This window comes from Carassius auratus, chromosome 28 (assembly GCF_003368295.1).
Source record: "Carassius auratus strain Wakin chromosome 28, ASM336829v1, whole genome shotgun sequence".
Lineage (NCBI taxonomy): Eukaryota > Metazoa > Chordata > Actinopteri > Cypriniformes > Cyprinidae > Carassius > Carassius auratus.
Window position 1 is genome coordinate 4906571 of NC_039270.1, and position 27734 is coordinate 4934304.

Here is a 27734-nt window from a genome sequence, read left to right on the forward strand (position 1 = left end):
AGTACCAACACGAATTCTTAATATAAAAAATGATGTCATCACTTACAGAAATATGTTTATCATATCAAAAATGAAATTACAACTAATAATACACATCCTTCTTGATCTGTAACTTAAAAAAATTTAACAGTGAAAATGTAATTTTAATATGTAAGAATTATTCAAGAATTATGAATTCCTTTTTGGATATTTGCATAATTTAATGACGAGTTCAACCCTTTATGAATGTTTTTGGCAAAAGAGAATGGGCACGTTCGATTGCCCTCTCATGAAAATAAAACGCTCCTGTAGGCAATTTTTTAATCATTATTTTTTTTTTATTTTGGCAGAGGCTACTTACACTAACTATGCCTACCAACGTGTGGTAGTGTTACTCAACACTGCAAAAAGACTTTTACCAACTAACAGATTCTGTGCCCCTGCCAAAATCAAATTCCAAGCCATTTATTTCAACTGGAAGATGAAATCTTTGATATTAATTTTATCCACTAGAGGGAGCCACATGTTTTCAGTTTTATTGAAAATAAATGCAATAAATGTGTATAACCGTAGTGTAGTTACAGTAGTTTAATATTATTAGTGTGCATAGAAATATGTGAAATGCTTGTAGATCATTTACCCCAGTAAAACACACTTGATTAAATATACAGTATCTCAAAGTAGTAAGTACACCCCTTGCATTTTTGTAAATATTTTATTATATCTTTTCATGTGACAACACTGAAAAAATTACACTTTGCTTCAATGTAAAGTAGTGAGTGTACAGCTTGTATAACAGTGTACATTTGCTGTCCCCTCAAAATAACTCAACACATAGCCATTAATGTCTAAAGCTCTGGCCACAAAAGTAAGTACACCCCTTAGAGAAAATGTCCAAATTGGGCCCAATTAGCCATTTTCTCTCCCCAGTGTCATGTGACTAATTAGTCTTACAAGGTTCTCAGGTGTGAATGGGGAGCAGGTGTGTTAGATATGGTGTTATTGCACTCACTCTCTCATACTGGCCACTGGAAGTTCGACATGGCACCTCATGGCAAAGAACTCTCTGAGGACCTGAAAAAATAATGTTTGCTCTACATAAAGATGGCGTAGGCTATAAGAAGATCGATAAGACCCTGAGCTGCAATACGGTGGGCAAGACCATACAGCGGTTTAACAGGACAGGTTCCACTCAGAACAGGAGTCCCCATGGTCTACCAAAGAAGTTGAGTGCACGTGGTCAGCTTCATATCCAGAGGTTGTGTTTAGGAAATAGATGTATGAGTGCTGCCAGCATTGCTGCAGAGGTTGAAGGGGATGGGGGGGTCAGCCTGTCAGTGCTCAGACTGCATCAAATTGGTCTATATGGCTGTCATCCCAAAAGGAAGCCTCTTGTGAAGATGATGCACAAGAAAGCCTGCAAACAGTTTGCTGAAGACAAGCGGACTAAGGACATGGATTAGTGGAATCTGAGGGTAAAGGTGATGGATTGGTCAAGCATGGGCATCCTCAAACAGAAGGTGGAGGAGCGCAAGGTCTCTATCATCTGGAAGAGGACTCCAGTGGCAACCTGTGAAGCTCTGGTGAACTCCATGCCCAAGAGAGTTAAGGCACTGCTGGGAAATAATGGTGGGAGCACAAAATATTGACACATTGGGCCCAATTTAGACATATACACTTAGGGGTTTACTCACATTTGTGGCCACCGATTTAGACATTAAAATTATTTTGAGGGGACAGCAAATTTACAGTTATACAAGCTGTTCACTCACTACTTTACATTGTAGCAAAGTGTAATTTCTTCAGTGTTGTCTCATGAAAAGGTATAATAAGATATTTACAAAATGTGAGGGGTGTACTCACTTCTGTGAGATACTGTATAGTGCTGTACTACAGGGACGGTTCTAGACACTTTTAGGTGGGCTTCAGCCACCCTATTTGTGTGCCTCTGCCCCCTAGAACTATAATCCGCTATCTGAAGGATTTTTTTTTTTCTTTTTCAAAAGGTTCCGTATAGTTCACTTTAATTTTTTGCATTCAGTTTTGGCTTTCTCATATGTCCCTATTTCTGTTACATTCCTTTTTAGCCATGAGGCATATCAGGTGAATTAACTTAAGTTGACTGTTATAGGTTGACTTATTGTTTTCCTTTTTTTAAGCAGTGCAGCACTCAGAGTTTAAGGAAATGTGGGATCAATCTGAGTTTTTTCCCCTCACTGAATGTTTGTGATTCACCTGAATCTGTATTCATTTTTGCCACGTCACTCACACCAGGCTCCTGATCTTGATTCAGTACAGGATTCATTTCATGTGATTCTGTTGCATATTGATTTTGGTTTGATCCAGTGGCTGGAGTTTCATCAGATGCTGCTGCATTCTGGGTCTAGGATAAAGACAAAAGTTTTAAAAAACTTTATTCATAAGACAACTGTTCAATATAAAGTAAATATCTATTGTAGATAAAAAAAATCAGTACATCTGTTTATAAGAAATTAACCTGAGAATAGTGGTTCCCTATCTGTTGGTCACTACGAGTGACATCGAACGACATATGGGGTCTCACTTGGGAGGCCAATCATCTCTGTGCTTAAGAGAAAATGGCAATGAAAATTGGCTGGTGGATTTTACATACCTGAGGTGCATTCACTCATTCAGATTTTTGCTTCGGAGCTGAGTGGTGGTATGAATAGCGGTTATACTAAATAAAGCCATTCAACTGCTGTGTGTCTGGAAGCTGTTCTGGTTGGCGGTATGGCGCGAACAGCGATGTCCCATTCAGCGATTCCCGTGGGTGCTTCAACAAAAAAAACGGATGATTTGCGTCTTTTTAAACACACTGCGTGTGTGACCATTGCAACGCTGCGATAGCATCTCTCCTTTCTTAAAGGGAAAGCAGCAGACCAATCTGAAACTACCCGTTCCAGTTACTCTGCCACAAGCAGAGGACCGCCAGCTAGTGCTCTGAGAGATTTGAGGGTGACAGTGAAAGCTTCTCCGCTGGGCCATGCCCCATGGACCTCTCACCCCTTCCCCAGTGCTTGTCCTGTGCGGCTGCTGAGTGATTTCTGCTGGGCTGTCTTACGGCAGTCCCAGCATGTCCTTCAGTTTACGGCCGCCGGATCAGATGTCGATTGCAGCATCGGGGGATGGGCTGTTGACCTCTGTGGATGAAGATTCGGACCCAGAGTTGCCATCCATGCTTGCTCGGGCAGCTGTGAGCATCAGGTTGGAGGTGAATACACCATCCAGCCCTGAGTGCTTATGGCTGTGTGATTGGTTCTCAATGTAGAGTGCGGCTAAGCTGGTCTTGGGCTCTACCCTACCCAAGTATGCATTCCCCCAGTGAGCCTACTCGCACAGACACTGTGAAATGTCAGAGATTATGAGGAACGGGTCCTGTTGGTTGCGCCTTACTGGCCCACACCAAAATGGTTTTCGGAACTCATGCTCCTCGTGACAGCCCCTACCTGCCGCATCCCCCTGAGGAGGGACCTCAGGCTGTCACCCTCCACCTTGAAAGTGTATGTGCCTGTCATTGCCCATCATGCAGTGGATGGCCGGTCCCTGGGGAGGCATGATAGGGTTATGCCAGTAGACGATAGAATCATGTATCGACGATAGTCAGAGATATCGACATAAGCAGATGTTTCTGTCGATAGTCAAGATGATATTAGCCTCATTCTCCTATGAATGTATTAAATAATAATGATAACAACTATTATTATTTTTAATTTTATTAGGCGGCCTATTATAATTCGGCTATCAAACTGCCCAGCTTTTTCACTTCAGCACCGCATTTCACACACACACAGCGTGCACGCAAAAGAGGTTTAGAGCCTGTCGCTGAAGAAGTTGTAATGCTTTGACTCAGATAACTCGTTAAATCCATGAAATGAAAGAGATAGAAAATGACAAGTTGGTGTCCCACACATTTAATGGCTGGAACACGGCAACTCACTGTTCTCATACACGAGAGATCAACTCTTTATTGGTGTTACAAATAAAGTTAAGACAAAATAACAAGGCAGCAGAGTGAACTTTTCATCCATAGTGGTTCTCACATAGTCCTTCTCTTAAAGACTGATCACTAAACACACTATGTGGTGATGACGTAGAAGGACTACGTGAGAACCACTATGGATGATATCGCTTTGCCGCCTTATTATTTTCATGCACTCCGCACTATAATGTGATGCATGCAAAATACATAGTTTTGGCCGTTACAATGTCTCCATCCACAAACAGATGTACATCGTCTGCAGATTAAGGTATTTCATTGCACTTTAACAACTAATCTGAATGGCCTATATATGTGCAATATTTTAAACAAGCCCTCATTAACGGAGTTTAATGCCAAAGTTATGTTTGAATGCATCTCTTTCTTGTTTCTGTAGCGGTGTGTCTGTCTCATCATGAGGTGCACAGTCTGGAGCGCTGTATGACTGATGCATCAGTTCAATTCAACTTTATGCATGGTTAGTGAAAAATTAATAATGTTATATCACTTGAATAAGGCAATAAAACATGATGTATGTTCTGTATGTGTTGATGTATTGGTTCCCGGGATTTTTGAGAACTTGAGCTTGTAGCCTAGAATTTTTCTTTCTAAATTATGTGAAAATCATCTTGTTTACTCATTCACAGAAAACAATATATTGATTTAAATTTTCTAAGACACTTTTGATGGTAAAAGTCATATGTGAGTAGGCGTCAACTATCATGAATATCATTGTGATTTACACCTGAGAAGACAAAGGGCTGCTTAATGAGCTGTATAATGAGCCATTCAGTCAGGTTTGTGTCTGAGAGGGAGGAGTCACAAGAAAGAATGTGAGGACAAAATAAATGAATATAATTTTATGTTTGTAACTTATTTAGAATATATTTAATTATCCCACAACATAATTTAAAATTCACTTGCGTGTGCAGTTAAACAGTTTATTAGGAACAATCAAAGCTGACTTTCAAGGCTGATTTTTTTGCATCATTACTCCAGTCACACAATCCTTCAGAAAAACTTTTAACAATCTTATTTCTACAAAAAAAAAAAAAAAACATTTATTGTTATTATCATCATCACCATTAATATTATTATTTTTAATGTTGAAAAGAGCTGAGAATATTTTTCAGGTTTTTTTTGGGGCTGGGGGGATAAATTGAAAGAACAGCATTGTTTGTTACATTTGTTACAGTTACATTTATATTATTTACATCAAACTTTTGAATGGAATAGTATTATATATTGTTATTGAAACTTCATAATGTTTCACTTGATTCTACATTTAGTCAGGAATTATAGTTTGGAAAAAGTCTAACTAGTAAAATGAACCATTCACTGTTGCCGGGACAAGTTCTTGGCTCCTAAGCATAAAAAGAGTGGATGCACCTGTCACCTATTTATACCTGTAGACACGGGGAGTGGTTCAGGTATGTGAAATTCACTAGCCAATTTTCATTGGCGTTTTCTCTTAAACTCAGAGATGATTGGCCTCCCAAGTGAGACCCCATATGTCATTTAAAATAACGTCTCTATTCCCTCCATCAGGAACAAGGGTTATGTACGTAACCGAGATGTTCTGTTCTGTATCAGTGGATGGAATGCTAACTCACTTATTTTAGAACGGATGTGTGTAATTATTGAATTTACATTAAATGCATGCAGTAAATACTTTAAAAGTACTACTTTACAATAAGGTTTCATTAGTTTGTTAGTTAAGTACAGTACTAAAATTAAATAACACTAGATAATTTTCCTAAAACATTAACCATTAGTTAATGTTAATATCAACATGTAATATATATTATTAAAATTTATCGTGGTCCTGAGCTAACATAAACTAAAACAATTATATTCTGTTGATGAAACCTAATGATTGTACAGCAATACACAATGAAGAGCAATATAAATCCCTCATTCATTCATTCACTTAGCTTACATTGTTCTCTAGTTTGGCGTTTCCTTTACTTGTTAATCTCTAATCTCAAAGCCCATCTGCACCCCTCTTGGTTGTTATTTTTTCTCCTGAGTTTCCAAAATCTGTTGGATTTATTGGATTAAAGTAATTCTTTAATTATGTTATTCGTGTACTAATCTCTAAACAACCTTTCTCCTCCACATCTCTCTGAGCTGAGTGTAGTACACAATCCAGCTGGCCCCAAACTGAAATAATTTGCCATTATCCATCAGAATAGCTTCCGCAGTGTCTGAGTTCAAAAGTATTTTAAAAACTTATCTTTTTACTCCTGCTTTTAATGTTTTGTGATTGTGGTTTTCTAATGACGTGTTTATTGTGTGATTGGATCAGTGTAACTTTGGTATACTAAGTTTTTTTTTAAGTGCTTTATAAAAAAAATTGAACATCGAACAAAGACTGTTTGTATTATATTCCCCTACGTTAGGGGCCACCAAACCTGTATCTGGAGGGCCAGTGTCCTGCAGAGTTCAGCTCCAACCCTAATTAAACATATCTAAACCAGCTAAGCAAGGTCTTGCTTGGTATACTTGAAACTTCAGGTTAGGTTTTGTTGAGGGGTCACCACAGAGGCAAGATGGTCACCACACTCAGTCCTGGAGGTCCAGTGTCCTGCAGAGTTTAGTTCCAATTTACCTCAACACACCTGCTCCGAAGTTTCAAGCATACATAATAAGACCTTGATTGGTTTGTTTGAACTCAGAGGGAGTGTCAGCCACATTTAAAAAAAGTTAACATCTTAAGTCATTTGTGGATTACTGGTATTAGAGATGCGAACCGTTTAAAATGATTCAGTTCGATTTGGTGAACTGAATGATTCGTTCGCGAACCGGAAATCCAGACTGCTTTGTTTTGAAATCTCTCACACAACAGACACGGAAGAGAAGACAATGCTGAATAAAGTCATTGTTTTTGCTAATTTTGGACCAAAATGTATTTTCGATGCTTCAAAAAATTCCAACGGACCCTCTGATGTCACATGGACTACTTTGATGATGTTTTTCTTACCTTTCTGGACATGGACAGTATACCGTACACACAGCTTCAATGGAGGCACTGAGAGCTCTCGGACTAAATCTAAAATATCTTAAACTGTGTTCCGAAGATAAAAGGAGGTCTTACATGTTTGGAACAGCATAAGGGTGAGTTATTAATGACATAATTTTCATTTTTGGGTGAACTAACCCTTTAACTTACATTAATGGGACCTTATTGTAAAGTGTTACCAGTAAATCTAAGTACAGTGACACTAACCTGACAACACTTCAGAGACTTCGTGTCTGAAATACCTGTTTGTTAAGAGCAGCAAGACAAAATATGTTAAATCAATAAATAAACCACAACTGATGCACAGAATTAATGTGAAAAATGCTTTCAAAGTCAGAAAAATACAGTGTGATAGAAATATCTGCCTTGAACATTGTTGTACTTACAGCATCCAAACATGAGCAAAATCAGCAGAGAAAGAGTAAAGATGCTTTCAGAGGAGAAGACAACAATTCTCAAATCGCCAACTGCACGCTCACCATTAACTGAGGATAAAATATTATTCAAATCAATCTTTATGACAGTTTTGTTAAATAATGTCAAATTGATGTAAGTGGTGTGCTTGCTCACCTGTTTTTAGCATCATTTCTGTAATCAGTGCAACAGCATTCAGCAAAACAACACCAATGGATCCCAATGCATACAAAATCTTTTTAAAGGTGAGGGTTAGATCTGCAGATTCATGTAAATTTATCTGTTACATTATTTGTTTAAAATGCAGATGTCTTGTGGCAAAAAAAAAAAAAAAAAAAAAAATCCTCAGATGCTTGTCCAATTAGTTTTGATTGATTTTAATTTGGCAGACCAGTAGTTTTAACAGGTGTATAAATTTACCCTTACTCCTTGGATATGAATTGCAATTGTAAATTCAGTTTCATTTACTCACTACACTCTTTTCTAACTAAAGATCTGTCAAAATTAATGCTTCACTTCCAAATACTTCACATCTGCCCTTTGTATATTTGTGATAGTTTTATATTCTGTACTGTATTCATCAAATTTGATATTTTCTTTGGGTATTTAAGCCACATTTTTAAAGCTGAAATTTGGGCCGCTTTGATCTTTAAAGTGAGCCATAACAATCATACAAGTTATTTTTAAAACAAGACACTGAAATTGAAAATGAACAAATTGCAAAGTTATTGTAAGTAGATAATTTATACAGTACCTAGATTTTCATTACTATGATTATATATTGCAATCATCCACAGCGCTTGCTGAAATACAGTCATACAGATCCATCCTGCAAAAACATCTGTGAACAGATATATATTAAAGAAATTAATTAATTAATTAAGATTAACCTTTTTATCAGTCAGAGATATAAAATGAAGTTATTATACAGTGGGGGAAATATTTATTAAATATTATAAAATATTGATACTCTGCTGATTCTGTAAGTTTGCCCACTTACAAAGTAATGAAGTTACTCCTAATGTCAGATGGTTAGGTGTATAAGACACCTGTCCACACAATCTGTATCTTCCTTTCCAATCTCTCCCATCACCATGGGCAAGACCAAAGAGCTGTCAATGGATGTCAGAGACAAGTTTGTAGATCTGCACAAGGCTTGAATAGGCGTCAAGACCATCAGCAAGAAGCTTGGTGAGAATGAGACAACTGTTGGTGCGATTATTCGGAAATGGAAGAAATACAAAACAACCATCAATCCTCCTCGGTCTGGAGCTCCGTGCAAGATCTTGCCTCATGGGGTAAGGATGATCATGAGAAAAGTCAGGGTCAGCCCTGAACTACACAGGAGGAGCTTTGTAAATTATCTTAATGCAGTTGGTACCAGAGTTACCAAGCAAAACCGGTAACATCCTTGGAACAACATATTAACAATACTGGAAATCCTGCAACGCCCACAATGTCCACTAGCTCAAGAAGCCACATGTACAGGCCCATTTAAAGTTTGCCAAAGAACATCTAAATGATTTTAAAAAAGCTTGGGAGAAAATGCTGTGGTCAGTTGAGCATTTTGGCATTAACTCGACTCGAAGTAAGAGAAATGCTGACTATGACCCCAAGAACAACATCCTTACAGTCAAGCACGGAGGTGGACACATGCTTTGCGGGGGCTTTTCTGCTAAGGGTACAGGACGACTTCACCACATTTAAGGGGCAAATGGATGGAGACATCCACTGTAGAATCTTTGACGAGGACCTCCATCCCTCAGCCAGAGCACTGAAGATGGGTCATGGATGGGTCTTCCTGCATGACAATTACCGAAACATACCGCCAAGGTCATAACGCCTAGCCAGTCTCCAGACCTCAATCCTGAAACTTTGAGTTGCCAAACGACAGCCAAGTGGCCTTAAGGATTAAGAGAGGATCTGTAAAGAGGAATGGATTAAAATTCCTCCTCAGATGTGTGCAAACCTGCTGACCAACCAACATGACACTCCTTACCTCTAAGCTTGCCAGCAAGGGTTTCTGCACCAAGTAGTTAGTCATGTTTTGCTTAGGGATCAAATACTTATTTCACTCACTGAAATGAAAATCTATTTCTAACCTTTATATAATGTGTTTTTGTCTGGATTTTTTTGGTTGGTATTCTGTCTCTATCCATTAAAATAAACCTACCATAAAAACTTCATTTCTTTGTAATAGGGCAAACTTCAGCAGGGTATCAAATAAATATTTCCCCTACTTTACTTTCTAATATTAGAAGTATAAACTGGGTCTATACCTTTTTCAAATTTCATTGTTTCAATGCAGAAATAAATCACTACTACCATCATTATAAATGTGAAGGTTATCCATGCAGTTTTACGGAGTAAAACTGAACCTGAAAAATATTTGAATGTTTTTAGTCAACAAGCCATTTAAAACTCTTGAAGCATGAAGTCAAAAACACCAAACATGAAGACAATCAAGGAAAAGATATAAGATATAAAATAGAACAACAAATAAGTTAAAGTAAAAAAGTTCTGATTCAGTCAGAGAATTGATCCATAAACTCTGACTATTGAAATTCCAAATGTATGGAAACAGTTTTTTAAATTAAAAGTTTTACAGACACAGTTACCCAATTTTAATTTTTAGGTGAAATGTCTCTTTTAAACTGAAAGTGAATTTTCTCAGTATCACATAGAACTATAGACAGATGAGTTAACATACTTACATTTCCCCTTGTTTACGTCAGCCAAACAGAAGAATGACATAAAAAAGGTTATTGGGAAAATTATGGCAACAAGAAACCCTAAAAACAAAAATTAACAATGTTCAAGTAAGATTTCTGACAAAAAAAGGACATTGTAATGTCATTGTAATCACAAACCATTATTTTTCATCTCTCTTTAACCTTTTGCTACTTAATAAAGTATCTTATAATAAATCAGATTTTATTACTGTGAGGCTAATTCTCATTGTGCTGTTTGTTCTCAAAAATGTGATCTATGTTTTATTTTATTTTTTCTCTCTCAATATTGTAAATTCAGAAATGTCATAGATTTGATAAAGGTTTACTAACCTCCTCTGGCAGCTCCAAAAGCAATGTACAGGAGGGTGACGTGTAATGAAGGTAGAATAAAAGTAATGAATGCAGCAACAGCTGTTGATTTAACCCATATACATTCTGATATCTCTCCATGGCATGACTTTTCAGTCAATACTACAAAATGTAAAAAAAAAAAAATAATTCTAAGTACTTCAGTTCAACATTAAATTAAGGGGTTAAAATAATTAGCATTATTAAAAGTTGCAGACATGCTGGAATGGGAGTATTGATCCAATTCCATCAGAATATATTAATTTTACATAGTATTAATTGGAGAATTGATACTTCACACACAATTTTACTGAACTACTGCTTCACAGTCTAGTGATTGTTTAAAGTATGAGATGGAGATATTCACATTTATATAATATTCTTCTGAACACCTAACAAGATTAAAAGGTAGTAGAAAAATTATAATGTGTGTGAGTATACATATATTAGAGATGCACCAATTCAAATTTCTCCACTGATACCAGTGGCTGATTATTCAGAGTGATATCTGCTGATAACAATAACAATACCTATAGTTTGGTGTGTTTTTTTATAGTAATAATTAAGTTTTTTTTTTTTAAATAAGAAATCCAAATAAACTTTTGTGACAAATTGTTTCAGAGTAACTGGTATCAGTTCTAAACACATAAACACATTAATATTATTCATATTAATTTAATATTAACTGACATTAAATTCTGAAGATAAAATTACTTCTTTCTGGCAGTTATTAATTCATAAAATTACTATTAATATTGAACCTCAAACTGGTGAGGTTTCTAAGGCCACACGTCAACAGGTATTTTTTATAAACAGAGTTTTTCCTTCTTCCGTTTTTTAACTGTCCACATTAAAACGCAAACGCATGCTCTGATGCAAGAGCATGCCAAACCAATAGGGAGCGATATAACCTCAACCGTAAAGCCATGTTGGCCAATCAGTAGTGTGAAAATGTTTCCAGTAGGTGGAGATAACAGTGCATGCTCCAACGTCACAAGCCAAAAACTCTGGTTTCAATGTTTACGTGATTACACTGCAAACAGAGTTTTTGAAAATCTTTAACCTGGCCCTGTGTTTGCGTTTGGACAAATGGCCAAACCACATAGAAAAAGCTGCAATTTTAAAAAATAACAGCGTTCGTGTGGACAGGGCCTTAATAAATTCAATGCATTTCCTGCCCTCCTTTGATTGACATAATGTATTGGCCCTGATACTCTGCTGTTTTTAAACTAGTGTGAATAATTGCTTTTATCAGCCGATAACAATTCTACCAATTATTGGCCAATATATTGGTGCATCTCTAATATAATCAATTACTCATAAGCTGAAAATGCTGTCTTTACAAACTAATGGAAAGACTTACAGTAAATGAAGTAGATGACACAGAGCATAATCATGAATCCAAATATAATGACCATTAAGACTCTATCAGAGGCATTATAATGCACCATTGATCCCAAGGCTTTGCTGAAAAGAACTGAAGGAATATTAATGAACAACTTATGTTGAGAAATTCAACACTAAACACATGAAGAATCATACTAAATCATGACTTTCAAGTGAAAATAAAGTAGTAATACCGGGTAGGGCTGTGCAAAAAATCGAATGCCATTTTCATGCGCATCTCATCAGTAAAGACGCTCCTGTAATTAGAAGTATATCTCCAGCACGTGTGTTCAGATCAGGGTTGCCAGGTTTTCACAACAAATCCTGCCCAGTTGCTTCTTAAAACTAGTCCAAAACTAGCCCAATTGCGTTTCCGGGAGGTTCCCCGATAAAAATTGCTTCCCGGGGTTAAAGAGCCACACAGATGGGAAATCAAAAATTACCTGTATTACAGTGTATGATGTAGCTGTCCATCAGTGTAAACAATGTGCAAACAATTAAACCAAAAAGTACACGATTTATAAAGTTATTGGCTTCTAAAGTAAGGAGTCGACTCTGAATCGCTGAAACGAGTCGTTATAGATTTCAAATCTTTTGCCCATCTCTATGTACGTCACTAGGAACACTTTGCATAATAATCTCCGCCTACCGTCTTGGGAGAAACGGAACTCTGACCTGCCCCCCCCCACACACAGACGCTCTGGTTGGTGTGAGAGGATCATGTCGAGGAGACAGTGTGTTTTTAATTGTAAAGGCAAGTTTGTTTTATTTTCACTGCCAAAGAATGAAGATCAGAAGAACCAATGGCTAAAATTCATTTTCACCACAATACCAGAGCAGTACAACAAATCCCTTTTGTTGTGTTCACAACATTTCACTGATAACTGCTTTTCTAATCTCGGTGAGTACAGCGGGATTTTCAAAGCTTTTGGCCATAAAAGAGGGTTCATTACCACCTTTATTTAGACCAACAAGCATCTCCGAATCACAACGCGAAGTATGATATTGAAGTTATGTGGCATCTTATCAGTATGTGTGCTGTCTGCAGCCTGTCTGCGCTGATCGTCATGTACAAACACGTCATTAAAATGAACTGTAGCTCAGTGAATACTCAACGAAGAGACATTAGAGAGATATCTATAGAAAGCTTGACATGTCTACTTTAAAACTAAACAAGTGCTGCCGAAAACAGATATTCTGTGATAAAGTAATCCATATGAAAACAACGCGATGTCTGTTTTTCACGCCTCCCTTCTTTATATCTAATGTGACCACACCCCCGCGCTGAACGCGCTATTCAGATTCAAACTGAAGCGCGCGGCTTGAATACGCACACACAGAAGAAAAAGCAGCGAGACTGTTCAAGTTTTTTTATTTTACTGTTTGCTTCGCGGTGAGAGGAATAAGACATAATTCACCCCAAACAGATGCTAACGCATAGTTTACCATGGAGGTGTGTGCGGAACAACCAATCCAAACTGCTTATGTTAGTTGACCAATGAGAACACAGTATGCTACCGAAAGGTGGGGTTTAAGGAAACAGAATCATTTGAACAGCTTCGCGCGAACCGTTTGGGGATCTCTTGAGAATTGAGGTAATTTTAAAATGATAGTTTGACAAAATGACAATGTTTTTTAACCTTGGATGGATTTAAACCTATTGTACAGGACTTATAAACAGTGATAGGAAGCTTAGAATTTTCATCTTACTGGCTCTTTAAAATATAATTTTTTTGTAAAGGTTGCCCTGGTAAAATTAGCATTTTAGGGGCTAAATATCATGTTATTGGTATTGGGGTTGCTTCAAACCGCGGACATGAAAAACAACCGCAGCCTTGGCAACACTGGTTCAGGTGGAGCGGCAGTTACTACACAGAGCCGTAGTCTATGACAACTAACATAAAATCGTTTTCAAAATCGACAAAGAATCGCCTGCGATTTTAACATCGATTTTGTGTAGATTGTCAGTGAATTACGGCTCGGTGTAGTAAATGCCAACCGGTGTTGCCAAGTTTGTGGTTGTTTTTCATGCCCGCGGGTCAAAGCGACCCCAATACAAATAACGTGATATTTAGCCCCTAAAATGCGAAATTTACCAAGGCAACCCTGCTAAAATACGTATATTTTACCCTGGGAAGCAATGTTTTATCGGGGAACCTTCTGGAAGCGCGATTGGACTAGTTTTGGACTAGTTTTGAGAAGCAACTGGGCAGGATTTGTTGTGAAAACCTGGCAACCCTGATCTGAATGCACGTGCTGGAGATATACTTCTAATTACAGGAGCATCTTTACTGATGAGATGTGCATGAAAATAGCATTCGATTTTTTTCACAGCCCTAATACCGGGTACATGCAATTTTTGGTCGCTGCAGATTATTGAAACTTTTTTTGTGCATGAATGACAGCATGATAAACATGACATCATGTGTTATAGCATTTAGATTTACCAACCTGAAGAATAAACGACTATTTCCAGGAAATATTCAGATTGAAGAGCTAAATCTGCAAACAAAAATGATTTGGGGTAGCTTAAATTCTCTGTATCAGTGTCAATTTAAACCGAGTACAAATAGGCCACCTTGTTGGCAGAGGCTATTTATACTCATCCTGTCACAGTTTGTGTTATGTTATGGTCTTAGTCTTCCTTCCTCCCCTTTGATTCAACTGTGTATCATTAATTATCCTCATGTGCTCACTACTTAAGTTCTAGTCTGTTCTATGTTGGGTATTGTAGATATCTATGGGACTGTTTACACCTGGTCACTTCATGTGTTTTTCTGATTGGATAGCTATCCGATCGTGACAAGACCAGGTGTTATAGCTCTCCGAAACGCATTTGAGATGGATATAAATCCAATTGCTCAAATCACTTCAGGAGATGGTCTGTGATTTATTCCAGATGAAACTAAACAAGTGTAAAGGCATCTGGTTGATTAAACCCCATATGTAAATTTTACTTCTCTCAAAACGTTAAAATAATAAACGTGTGAGAGTGTGTTTTAGGCTATATGAGATTATAGTCAGATACGCATTCCCGCGGACGAGTAGCTGACCTTCTCTCTCAAACTGCTGCAACTGTAACTGAATATGAAATATGAGTAACGTAATCCAATCAAAACCCTTTTGTTTAGAACCATGCCAGCAAATAGTTGATTGTCCCCTGATGACCCGCTTCATGTTTCACAGGAAGAAAGTAATTTAGCTAGCGAGCTCCAGGCCTCCAGAACAAGTATAAAAGGAACAGCGATAATGTTTAAATGAACAACAGAACGTTGTATCTGGTAAGGTTCCAGTGACAGACACAGCAGGACACCATGACTGTTTAATGCATAAACTGATAATCGAATCAGTTAAATGGACAGAATTATACTGATGTTCCCCTGGCTTCATGCTTCACAGGATCGCCCAGCATGAATCTCAAGAATCTGGTCTAGGAACTTCCGTTCACTCACCGCCATCCATTGCACTGATAACACACACAGCTGAAACCAATCACACATTAACTATATAAAACTCACTCAGATCACACTTTCAAACTGCTGAGTATTGTTTAGCCCATGTTGTCTCGTTTCCTGCCTTGTCTTGCCTTCGTGTTTTGTCCTTGGATTGTTTACCTGGTTTTTTAGACTTATTTTTAGATTACCCTGTCTGAATATTGTTCGCTTATCGAAGACCCACACTTGCCCCTGGGTTATTATTGCGTCTTGCCCTCTATATACCTGTTTGCCATTGTTTGACCCATGCCTGTTATGACCACATCTTTGTTCAATAAAAGCTTGCACATGGGGATCTCACGTCTCGTCAACCCCGTGACAGTGAATTTCTTAACCTCAGGACTGTCCCCACTCTCCCCTTCCTTTCTTTACATTCCAGAAAACCAGACGTTTTATTTGCAATGCTTTGGTATGAATTAAATTAAATCTGATATCGTAAATCTCATGCTCGCTCCACATGTTGTCTATTAAATACTGTTACGGTCATGTTTACAGAGGATAACTGACATCGTGGAAGCTCTTTCATGAGATTTGATTTCTCTGATATAATACAACCTTATGCAAAATACAACGTAGGGTTGGGCCGAAAGACGATAGAATCGTGTATCAGCAATAGTCAGAGATATCAACATAAGCAGAATTCTATGTCGATAATCAAGACGATATTAGACTCATTCTCCTATTTATGTATTAGATTATAATAATAATATCTATTATTATTTATATTAGGCGGGCTATTATAATTTGGCTATCAAATTGCACAGCTATTGCGCGTGAGCACGCAATAGAGGATTAGAGCATGTATTTGGTGAAGTTGTAACACTTTGACTCGGATAACTCATTAAATCCATGAAGTGTAAGAGATAGAAAACAACGAGTTGGTGTCCCACACATTTAATGGCTGGAACATGGCAACGCGCTCTTCTCATACATGAGAGATTAACTCTTTCTTGGCATTACAAATAAAATAAAGACAAAATTCATCCATAGTAGTTCTCACGTAGTCCTTCTCTTAAAGACTGATCACTAAAATTATAACACACTCTATGTGGTGATGACGTAGAAGGACTACTATGCAAAATACATAGTTTCGGCCATTACAAAGTCTCCATCCACAAACAGACATACATCGTCTGCAGATATAAGGTATTTCATTGCACTTTAACAACTAATCTGAATGGCCTATATATGTGCAATATTTTAAACGAGCCCTCATTAACTGAGTTAAATGCCACAGTTATGTTAGAATGCATCTTATTCTTGTTTCTGTGATGGTATGTCAGTCTCATCATGAGGCACACGGTCCGGAGCGCTGTATGACTGATGCGGCAGTTCAACTTCAACTTTACTCCAAATATATGAACTTACCTGTTTTCAATACTTTATATATAACGTGTTCGATTACGTCCAATATTAGTGTTAAACTGTTGGACTTTAAAATAAATCTACTATCGATTTTCACCGTTGACTGGTTTTGCAGAACATATAGACTGATTACCTCAGTGCGTAGATGCTGCAGAGTTGTCACAGGACAAACGTCTCGGTTACGTATGGTAACCCTCGTTCCCTGAAGGAGGGAACGGAGACGCCACGTCGGATGACCGACGAATATGGGATATCGCTTCGATAGACCAATCTACTTCGAGTGTAAACTAAACGAGCCAATGCACATTGGCATGCAATTATTGCATCCAGCTGCCGCTGATCACTGCGTGAGTATAAGAGGGCAGCAGGTGCAATGCATACCAGTTTTTCGCTGAGGAGCCGAGCCGGGAACCCGGCAGCTCAGCGGCGGTACAGAAACCATGGCGACGGGACGTGGCGTCTCCGTTCCCTCCTTCAGGGAACGAGGGTTACCATACGTAACCGAGACGTTCCCTTTCAGTCGGTCACTCTCGACGCCACGTCGGATGACCGACGAATATGGGATCCCTATCAAAGCGCCATGGGTGCTGCCCCTTCCAGTGCCCTGTGCGAGCCGCCTGCGCCCCTATTAGGTGTAGGCCGGGGCTCAGAACAAGTAGCTCCACTCACCATTGTCAAAGCACTACCTCACTGGGTGAGATTGGATAACACTGGGAAAACGTACCCGGTCCGCTTGGAGCCGGGATGCTGCGGAAGCCCCATCCTTCCCGAAGGAGGTCTCGGAGGCAAATACACATATAGCATCCGTTTAGGAGTATACGGAAAAATTTGAGGTGATTAAAACCCTCTTGGGAAGGCAGAAGTCTGCTGGGGAAACACGGGCTCTAAGGCTATACCGTGGACTATACACATACGAGTACCGCTTAGGTCTCAATATGGAGCCCAGCCTTCCATGGTTCTCATGGATTCATCATGAAGGCCTGGCGCCGGACGTTCCGCCGCGTCCAGCTGCCTAGGGTGATGGAGGATCTCAACAGGGTCTACAGTACGGACACTCTGGAGCAGTTTTAGCAAGCCGACACTAACCGGGGCCTCTCAGTGCCACTACCCGTTTGAGGTGAGAACACAGGAGGATACCGGCTCTACACGAAGGCTATAGAACCTAGCGAACGTGTTAGGGGTCGCCCAGCCCGCAGCTCTACAAATATCTGTCAGCGAGACACCACGAGCCAGCGCCCAGGAGGAAGCAACACTTCTAGTTGAGTGAGCTCGCAACCTGAACGGGCAGGGCACATCCTGAGCCTGATAAGCCAGGGTTATGGCATCCACAATCCAGTGGGCCATCCTCTGCTTAGAGACGGCATTCCCCTTCTGCCGGCCTCCGTAACAGACAAAGAGCTGGTCTGAGGTCCTGAAGCTTTGCGTCCGGTCCACGTAGCACCTTAATGCTCGAACAGGACAAAGCAAAGCCAGGGCTGGGTCTGCCTCCTCCAGGGGCAGCGCTTGCAGGTTCACCACTTGGTCTTTGAAGGGTGTAGTGGGAACCTTGGGCACGTAGCCAGGCCGGGGCCTCAGGATTACCTGGGAGTCAGCCGGCCCGAACTCTAGGCACGAATCGTTGACCGAAAATGCATGCAGGTCCCCTACCCTCTTGATGGAGGCCAGTGCAAGCAGGAGCACAGTTTTCAATGAAAGAAACTTTAGCTCAACTGAATGCAAAGGCTTGAATGGGCCCTGCTGTAGTGATTTAAGCACTAGAGACAGGTCCCAAGAGGGTATACAGGGGGGCCGGGATGGATTTAACCTCCTGGCCCCTCTAAGGAACCTGATGATGAGGTCATGCTTACCCAAAGACTTCCCATTCACAGGGTCATGGTACGCAGCAATAGCGGCAACCTGGACTTTGAGGGTGGAGGGAGACAGCCTTCGCTCCAACCCTTGCTGCAAAAAGGATAGCACGGCCGCAATCGGGCATCTTCGGGGGTCTTCTCGGCGAGAAGAACACCACTCAACGAACAGGTTCCACTTCAAGGCATAGGCGTGTCTCGTAGACGGTGCTCTTGCCGAAGTGATGGTGTTAACTACCTCTTGGGGTAGGTCACCTAGAACCTCCGCGTCCCGTCCAGGGACCAAACATGGAGTTTCCAAAGGTCTGGACGCGGGTGCCAAATGGTGCCCCGTCTCTGAGTCAGTAAATCCCTCCTCAGAGGAACCAGCCAAGGAGGGGCTGTCGAGAGGAGCACTAGTTCGGGGAACCAGGTCCGAGTAGGCCAATATGGCGCTACTAGTAAGACTTGCTCCTCGTCCTCCTGGACTTTGCACAACGTCTGTGCGAGAAGGCTCACTGGGGGAAACGCATACTTGCGTAGGTCCCGCGGCCAGCTGTGTGCCAGTGCGTCCGTGCCGAGAGTTCCCTCGGTCAGGGAGTAGAAAGCCTGGCAGTGAGAGGTCTCTGGAGCAGCAAACAGGTCTACCTGAGCGGCTCTGAACCGCCTCCAAATCAGCTGGACCGTCAGGGGATGGAGTCGCCATTCTCCCGGGAGCATTGCTCAAGACAGCTCGTCGGCTGTACGACTGAGCAGGCCTGGAATGTGAACAGCACGAAGTGACCTCAGAACCTTCTGACTCCAAAGGAGGAGGTGGCGGGCGAGTTGCAAGATGCGATGAGAGCGCAGACCACCTTGGTGGTTGATGTACGCAACAGTCGCAGTGTTGTCCAATCGGACCAGCACAGGCTTGCCTCGTAAGAGACCTTTGAGACGGTTCAAGGCAAGGTGCGTTGCTAACAACTCTAGGCAATTGATGTGCCACTGCAGCTGCGGGCCCGTCCAAACCCCTGAGACTGCATGCCCGTTGTACGTGGCCCCCCCGGCGGTGGTGGAGGCATGCGTGTAAACCACAGCATGCCTGGAGATCTGCTCTAGGGGCACCCCTGCCCATAGGAATGCCAGATCTGACCACGGAGTGAGGGTTTGGCGACAGGCCGGTGTAACTTGGACCCGGTGAGTGCCGCGCTTCCACGCCCACCTCGGGACTCGGCCATAAGCCAGTGCCGGAGCGGTCTCATATGTGATAGGCCGAGCGGTGTAAGTGCCGCTGTGGCCACCATATGCCCCAGGAGCCTCTGAAAGAGTTTCAGTGGGACCGCCGTCCTGCTCTTGGACGTATTCAAGCAGGCTAGCACCGACCGCGCACGTTCCTCTGTGAGGCGTGCTGTCTGTTCGACCGAATCCAACTCCATACCGAGAAAAGAGATCCTCTGCAATGGTGAGAGTTTGCTCTTTTCCCAGCTGACCTGAAGGCCCAACAGGCTCAGGTGCCGGAGCACCACATCCCTGTGCTCGCACAACTGATCTCGAGACTGTGCTAGTATCAGCCAATTGAGAATGCGAACACTCTGCTCTCTGAGAGGAACGAGAGCTGCCTCCGTGACTTCCGTGAAGACACAGGGAGACTGGGACAGCCGGAAGGGCAGGACCTTGTACTGATATGCTAGTCCTTCGAACGCAAGCCGCAGAAAAGGTCTGTGGCGCGGAAGTATGGACACATGAAAGTACACGTCCTTCAGGTCGATCGCTGCAAACCAATCTTGGGGACGGACGCACCTGAAAATGCGTTTCTGTGTCAACATTTTGAACTGTAGCCGATAGAGGGCCCGATTCAAAACTCGCAGATCCAAGACCGGTCGTAACCCACCGCTTTTCTTGGGTACAATGAGGTACGGGCTGTAAAGCCCCTTCCTCATATCGGCTGGAGGGACCGGCTCTATCGCGGCCTTCGCCAGTAGGACTGCGATCTCTTTCCGCAAGACAGGGGCATCGGACGCTTCCACTGTAGTGAAGCGGACACCGCAGAGCTTGGGGGGAAGCCGGGCGATCTGAATCGCATAGCCGAGGCTGATGGTTCGCAGAAGCCAGCGAGACGGGCTGGGTAGCGCTGACCAGGCGCCTAAGAACCATACAAGCGGGACCAACAGAACCACAGCCGTACCTGCAGTGGGGCAGCGAGGTGGAACACAGGGGCCCAACTCGGGCGGCTTGTGAGCAGGCCGGAGTGTGGTGCGAGTGTGGGGTGCAGGGCTCACCTGGTTCCACGGGTTGGCAGAGGGTGCGTGAGTAGGGCCTTTGTTGACGCTCTCGAACCGCCCGCAGCTGCCATCTGGCGAAGGAGGAGGATGAGTGAGGTCCGGTGCTTGGCCGTCCGCAACTCTCCGTGCCCTCCTGGGACCCAGAGAGGGAGGAAACTACTCTCCGGTCGAGATTTCCAAATTCTCCGCCTGGCCCTCCTCCAGGGGAGGGAGAGGTGCCTACACCATCCCCCAGAAAGCAGCTACCTCTCTCTGGGTCACCCGTCCCAGGGCCTCTTGCTCTTCTGCTTACCGTCAGGTTTGACGGGGGCCAGGACGGGAGGGGCAGTCTGCCTGTGCCCAGCTCAACGGCACCACTTGGAGGCTGCTGCAGATGCGACGCGTGAGCAGGGGCGGATGCAGGGGGCTGCCCTCGGCGACGAGCAGGCTGGGGTACTGCAGCCGGCGGGTGGGTAGAGATAGCAGCAGCTGCCCGCCGGGGCAGGATGTGTCGGATCGCCTCAGTCTGCTTCTGGGCAGCCGAGAATTGCTGGGCCAAAATCTCGACTGCGTCGCCGAAGAGGCCGGTCTGGGACACAGGGGCATTGAGAAACCGGACCTTGTCGGTGTCCCTCATGTCTGCCAGACCCAGCCACAGATGGCGCTCCTGGACCACTAATGTGGACATCGCACGACCCAGCGAACTCGCGGTGACCTTCCCGACGGGATTCCTGAATACCCCTTCGCTGCACCGCCCTCGAGGGTGGTGAGGGAGGAGGAGCCCACCGGCTGGTTTCTGGCAGTAAAAGGTGCCATCCACGACTTGGTGAGCTCGTCATGCACTTCCGGAAAGAAAGGCACTGGGGTGGGGCGCTGAGAACCAGCGCGCACCACCCCGAGAAACCAATCATCCAGCCGTGAGGGCTCGGGACGCGGTGGGGGATTCCACTCGAGCCCTACCCTCTCGGCGGCCCGGGAAAGCATAGCCGTCGTCTTTACAAAGACGCACCCGTGAAGCTCTTTTAGAGAGAATTTGCTCTTTTAGGAAATGCTCTTTCAGTGCTGAGGCGCACAGGGGGGATGGCCGCTTGCAACACGACAGGGGTAGTGCAACCTGAAGTGTGCAGATCCACTCGACACAGGAACGACCGCCGCTGAAGCGCCGTCTCGCCAACACACGAAGCTTCCGAGAGCGTGCTGAACCCGTAGTTCACAGCAGACACAGTTGAGCAGAGCGATACTAACGCTCGGCTCCGAAGCGAAAAGCTGGTATGCATTGCACCTGCTGCCCTCTTATACTCACGCAGTGATCAGCGGCAGCTGGATGCAATAATTGCATGCCAATGTGCATTGGCTCGTTTAGTTTACACTCGAAGTAGATTGGTCTATCGAAGCGATATCCCATATTCGTCGGTCATCCGACGTGGCGTCGAGAGTGACCGACTGAAAGGGAATCACAGTTGCGTATTTTTTTTTTTCAGTATTTTTATATTTAACATTAGAAATCAGTCAGTATGTTTTAAGTATATTTTTTGATTATTGGTGATTCCATAGGCTCTCTCTCACGCATCTGCACAGTTTAAAACACCAAATAGTTATGCTATTAAAAGAACGAACAGTCTCTCTTTGCACAAGAGTATAAATAGCATAGCAAATAGGACCTTACTACTATTTATATTTAATCCAAAATAATGCTATTTTTGAATATAAAATATCTATTGTGATTTTCACTTGTGTAAATAGCCTCTGCCATGTATTACAACACATCAATGATTTAAGAAATCCACATTTTAAATATTCATTAATACAAATAGCATAAAATCGCTCATTTAAATTGTTAAATTCATTGCTGAAGATTGAAATCTGAAATTAAAAATCCAAACCTGACATGTGTTCTAAATATGGGGCAACATAAATCAACATCAGAGGCCTCTGGATATATAGAGCACAGCAAGAGACGGTCTCGTACAGAAATCCTGCAAAAAATAAATGATGTTTGAAACATCAAGAAATGTTCTCAAGTAAGGAACAATGTACATCCAACTGGTTGTTATCGCAGAATAACCACCAATAGGGTGGTCTTGTATCACCATGAGTGTATAATGAGATGTACATTATCCTTCTTATTACATGGCTACATGCCACATAAATATTTAGAAAAAAAATATTGATTTGTTACGTTAATATAATTTTCATTCAACATAACCTAATATTTAATAATGTTTTTAAAAGGTTAGCACAAAAAAAATTATGTATTCTTTGTAGACTTTTGTCCTCATAATGTTGGGTGAAAAACAATGAGAACAAAATTTTTGTAACATCCTTTGAATATTTAAAATGGAAATTAACTTCAAATGCACAAGGTTGTGTGCTATTTTGTAGTGTGACTTACATTCAGTGGGTCTCATTCACTAAACATGTGTTGACACAAATTTTTGCCTGAAATGTGGATACGGACGTTTTCATGAATTAATTATTAAGAGAGCGGGGTAAGTTGTCACACAGGTAAGTTGTCACACTGTTCATAACTCCAACACTAGAGTCTCTATCTCAAAAATCAAATAGCCACTTTATGTGACTTCTTCTTGTATAGTCAACTTCCTGTTCACATGTGGTCAAGATCACTGTAATCTGAGGTTAGCACAATTTTCTTATTTTTCTGCTTAAAAAGTAAAAAAAAAAAACACTTTACATTTTATGCAATACAACTTTGTTAGGTGTGAATGTTTAAAATGATTATTTTGCACAAAATAGAGAAGACAGTAACGTTTCTTTTGATACTTTTATCTAAAGTGATATGATGAGATAAACTTGAGATTTAGACAACATTAGCACACAAGTAAGTATGGGGCAAGTTGTCTCAATGACTTTTGGGGCAGGTCGACACGTGTGACAAGTTGCCCCTGTACAAACAAACACATCGAACATGCTCAGAAAACATGATAAATTGTGATATTGTAATTTATTTCTAATTGCAATAAGCTGTTTAAAGGAAGGAAGGAAGGAAGGAATTAAGGAAGGAAGGAAAATCAGCAATTAAGGAAAGAAGGAAGGAAAATCAGGAATTAAGGAAGGAAGGAAGGAAAATCAGGAATTAAGGAAGGAAATACAGGAAGGAAGATGGTTCGAAATTATAAACAAAAGACAGAGCATGGCAGTACACTACCTGACATAATGTTAAAGGCAGTCAGGCAGTTAAAGTTGCAGAACAAATCCATCAGAAGTACAGCAAAGGATTTTGACACAAATTACCGTACTCTGACTTGGTATTGTCAAAAGATTACCAGAGAAGAAATTGAAAGTCAGACAGACATGTCAACAACAATGGTTGGTTATACAACGCCACGGAAGATTTTTTCACCTGATTTGGAAAAGCAGCTTTTTGAGTATATTACCAGGTCAGCTGACATTTATTTTGGTCTGTCGCCAAGTGAGGTCAGAAAGCTTACCTACCAGTTTGCTGTGGCAAACCAGCTGAATTTTGCACCTTTGTGGTCAGAAAAAGAAAAGAGTGGTTTACAGGCTTCTTAAAGCGGCATACAACACTGTCGCTGAGAAAGCCAGAGGCAACTAGCCTTGCCAGGGCAAGTAGCTTCAACAGAAAGAATGTTAATGCTTTCTTTGACAACTTAGAGATTGTGTTACGCAAATATGAATTTGGACCAGGAGACATTTGGAATGTTGATGAAACTGGGGTCACCACTGTACATAAACCAGACAAAGTGGTGGCCAGACGTGGATAATAGGGTCAAATAGGGTCACTGACCTCAGCTGAAATGGGAACCCTTGTCACACTGGCCTGTGCTGTGTCAGCCACAGGGAATAGTATACCTCCATACTTTATTTTCCCCCGTGTCAACTTCCGTGCTCATTTCCTGATCAACGGGCCACCTGGCAGCAAAGGAGGGGCAAATTCCTCTGCATGGATGAAAGACACACACTTTGTTGACTTCCTGAAACATTTCAGTGAACAAACAAAGTGCTCAAAGGAGAAGCCCTGTTTACTCCTTTTGGACAACCACAAGTCTCATCTGTCCATTGATGGACTCAATTATGCCAAAGAAAATGGCATAATCATGCTGTCATTCCCACCCCACTGCTCACATTGGATCCAACCATTAGACAGGTCTGTCTACGGGCCACTAAAGAGGCACATCAACAGCGCATGTGATGCCTGGATGAGGAACAACCCTGGGAAGACAATGTCGATTTATGACATACCTGGGATTCTGGCAATTGCCTATCCTCTGGCTGCAACCCCCTTAAACACTCAGGCTGGCTTTAGGGTGGCTGGAGTTCAACCTTACAACAGAGATGTATTTATGGAAACCAAGTTTGCACCATCCTACATCACAGAAAGCCCCATTCAGAACCCTGCGCTGTCAGGCTCCAGCACCAACTCTGCCCTGCCAGGCCCCAGCACCAACCCTTCCATGCCAGGCCCCAGCACCAACTCTGCCCTGCCAGGCTCCAGCACCAACTCTGCCCTGCCAGACCCCAGCACCAACCCTCCCATGCCAGACCCCAGCACCAACTCTGCCCTGCCAGGCCCCAGCACCAACCATTTCATGCCAGACCCAGCACCAACTCTGCAGTGCCGAGCACACACCGAGTTATGCTTCTGCTATCACCAGCTCACCCTTACCCAGCAATGCTATTGCTGACAGTGGGCTACCAACTCCAGAGGACATTCGGCCATATCCAAAAGCCGGCCCCCGAAAACCAGCCAGCAAAGGAAGAAAACGACGCAAAACAGCAATACTTACTGACACGCCAGTGAAGCAGCAACTAGAAATAGAAAAGAATAAGCCTCAATCTAGCAAAAAGCTGTTTCAAAAGAAAGGGAAGCAGAAATCTGGACCTATGAAAAACAAGGCAGCTAGAAGAAAAATCATGCAAGAGTCATCATCAGATGATGAAGAGTGCTTCTGCCTCGTCTGTGTAGAGCCATTTTCAAAGAGTCGTCCAAAGGAGACCTGGGTAAAATGTGTAAAATGCAACAATTGGGCCCATGATGCTTGCACCTCAGGCCAGGCAATTTATGTGTGTCAGAATTTATGTGTGTTATCTGTTTCCAGATTCTCCAGGCACAGATGTTTATATTTCCAGTTTGGTTTGAGTTTAAAAATTAAAATCAATATGATTCACAATTAAGTAGTTGTGTTCTTATTTTTAGATAATCTAGTGTGACAACTTACCCGCCCTATTGTGACAACTTACCCTCCGATGGGGCAAATTGTCACAAGTGCACACTCACTATTCAACAGTCTACAACTCTGTAATGAGATAAGATATAAAGATGTTATGAATACAACATATGTGCCCAAGACTTCCTTCTTTTATTTGGTATGAGATTATACCATTTTGATGTATGGTGCTCAGTAAATGTTAGACAGTGTGAAAAGTGTGACAACATACCCCGCTCTACCCTATTCTAAATGTATGGAAAATTCAAGAACAACTTATAACACATGTACGCAATAATCATATACGACCAGGGCCTTATATGCATGTGTTAAGAACACTACATATGATTAGATATGTTATTTACAGGGTGGGTGGAAAGTAACTAGACATTAAAATTGATAATAAAGTATAAATAGAGATCCAAACACTATCACCTGATCCTTATATAAAAGGTGATTAATGTGTCTTATCTTGTGTTTTGAAGCATTGGCACACTTGGTACTGCTTGAAGACATTGTGGCGCGTGCTCTAAGGAGAGAACGCGTCTTCAGAGAGTGCACAGATATGTTTGCTGAGAGTGACAAATGGCTGTTCAGTCACTTTAGGTTGCCCAGAGAGGTCCTTATTGATTTATGCATATCACTGGAACCACACCTAAGCCTATATACAGCTCTCACCCTATACCACCTTATCTCCAAATTCTGTTTACTATCGGATTACTTGCTACAGGAAAATTTCAAAGAGAAATTGGGGACTGAGCTGGAATTTCCCAAGCCTCTATAAGCCTTGGAATTCACAAGGTGGTAAAAGCTATTATAGGTCTTGTGCCAATTTATGTAAATTTTCCTTATGACGTGGCACACCAGATGGTAGTTAAGAGGGGGTTCAATGAGATCAGTGGCATACCTAATATCATCGGTGCAAAAGACTGTACCCATGTACGTTTCAAAGCACCATCCGCAAATGTAATAAACTATGTGAACTATGTTGTAGGTGACGTTATGGTCTCAAAACCTGGCTCATGACACCTCTAGCCAACCCAACAACCCCTCAAGAAGTGCGCTACAACCTGAAACATGCCCATGCGTGCTTAGTGATAGAACACACAATCGGGTTACTCAAATCCCTTTGGATGTGCTTGGATGCAGCTGGTGGAATGCTGTTATACTGTCAGATTGTTTTAGCATGTTGTGTACTGCACAACATCACAATGGCACGGGATGTACCCGCTCCTTATGGACCACACGTACAGCCCGGAACTTGTGTGTTGCGAAATGCACGCACCAGCCCAAGCAGCGCTTCAAACACGCCTTCAGTTGATACAATGTTTATATTAGTATATAAGCACTCTATTTTCTAAATAGCTTTTGTAGTTTGCTCCAGTGGAATTCTATAATTAAGCAAATGGAATTTGTAAAAGGGTTTTTAACGATTGCAAAAAGGTTTTAGGGAATATAAAAACGTATCAGAAAACAGAATATTTATTTACTTATGCTCTCGCCAAATATTTATTTACTATGTGATCGCCAAGCAATGCTATTAATTTATTCAGTGACTCATTTATTTCCTGTAGGCCAGCTGCCACGTCCTTAATGGCAAGGATGAGGGCATCTTGAGTAGCGAGCACATCGTCGGTCAGGACTCATGCATTGGTGCACCTCTGTGAAGGTATAACAAACACCGGTGGATTTTGCATCTGCGTTCAGTATATGTTCTGTAAAAGCCCAATTTAATAATGTTTTTA

General features: G+C 41.9%; 1 protein-coding gene across 1 annotated transcript in view; it reads right to left on the reverse strand.

Moving 5' to 3' along the window:
* Window positions 1-1800: 1800 nt before the first annotated feature.
* The window catches only part of LOC113047433 (uncharacterized), a 66094-nt gene continuing 40160 nt past the window's right edge, over window positions 1801-27734 (reverse strand). Inside the window, exons 6-16 of the mRNA XM_026208795.1 lie at window positions 22687-22779; window positions 14330-14380; window positions 11856-11969; window positions 10475-10615; window positions 10127-10204; window positions 9692-9790; window positions 8167-8253; window positions 7569-7670; window positions 7385-7483; window positions 7206-7240; window positions 1801-2362 (exon numbers count right to left, since the gene is read on the reverse strand). Coding sequence (XP_026064580.1) covers window positions 2150-2362; window positions 7206-7240; window positions 7385-7483; window positions 7569-7670; window positions 8167-8253; window positions 9692-9790; window positions 10127-10204; window positions 10475-10615; window positions 11856-11969; window positions 14330-14380; window positions 22687-22779 — 1112 coding nt within the window. The 3' untranslated portion in view covers window positions 1801-2149. The remainder of the gene's footprint in view (window positions 2363-7205; window positions 7241-7384; window positions 7484-7568; window positions 7671-8166; window positions 8254-9691; window positions 9791-10126; window positions 10205-10474; window positions 10616-11855; window positions 11970-14329; window positions 14381-22686; window positions 22780-27734) is intronic.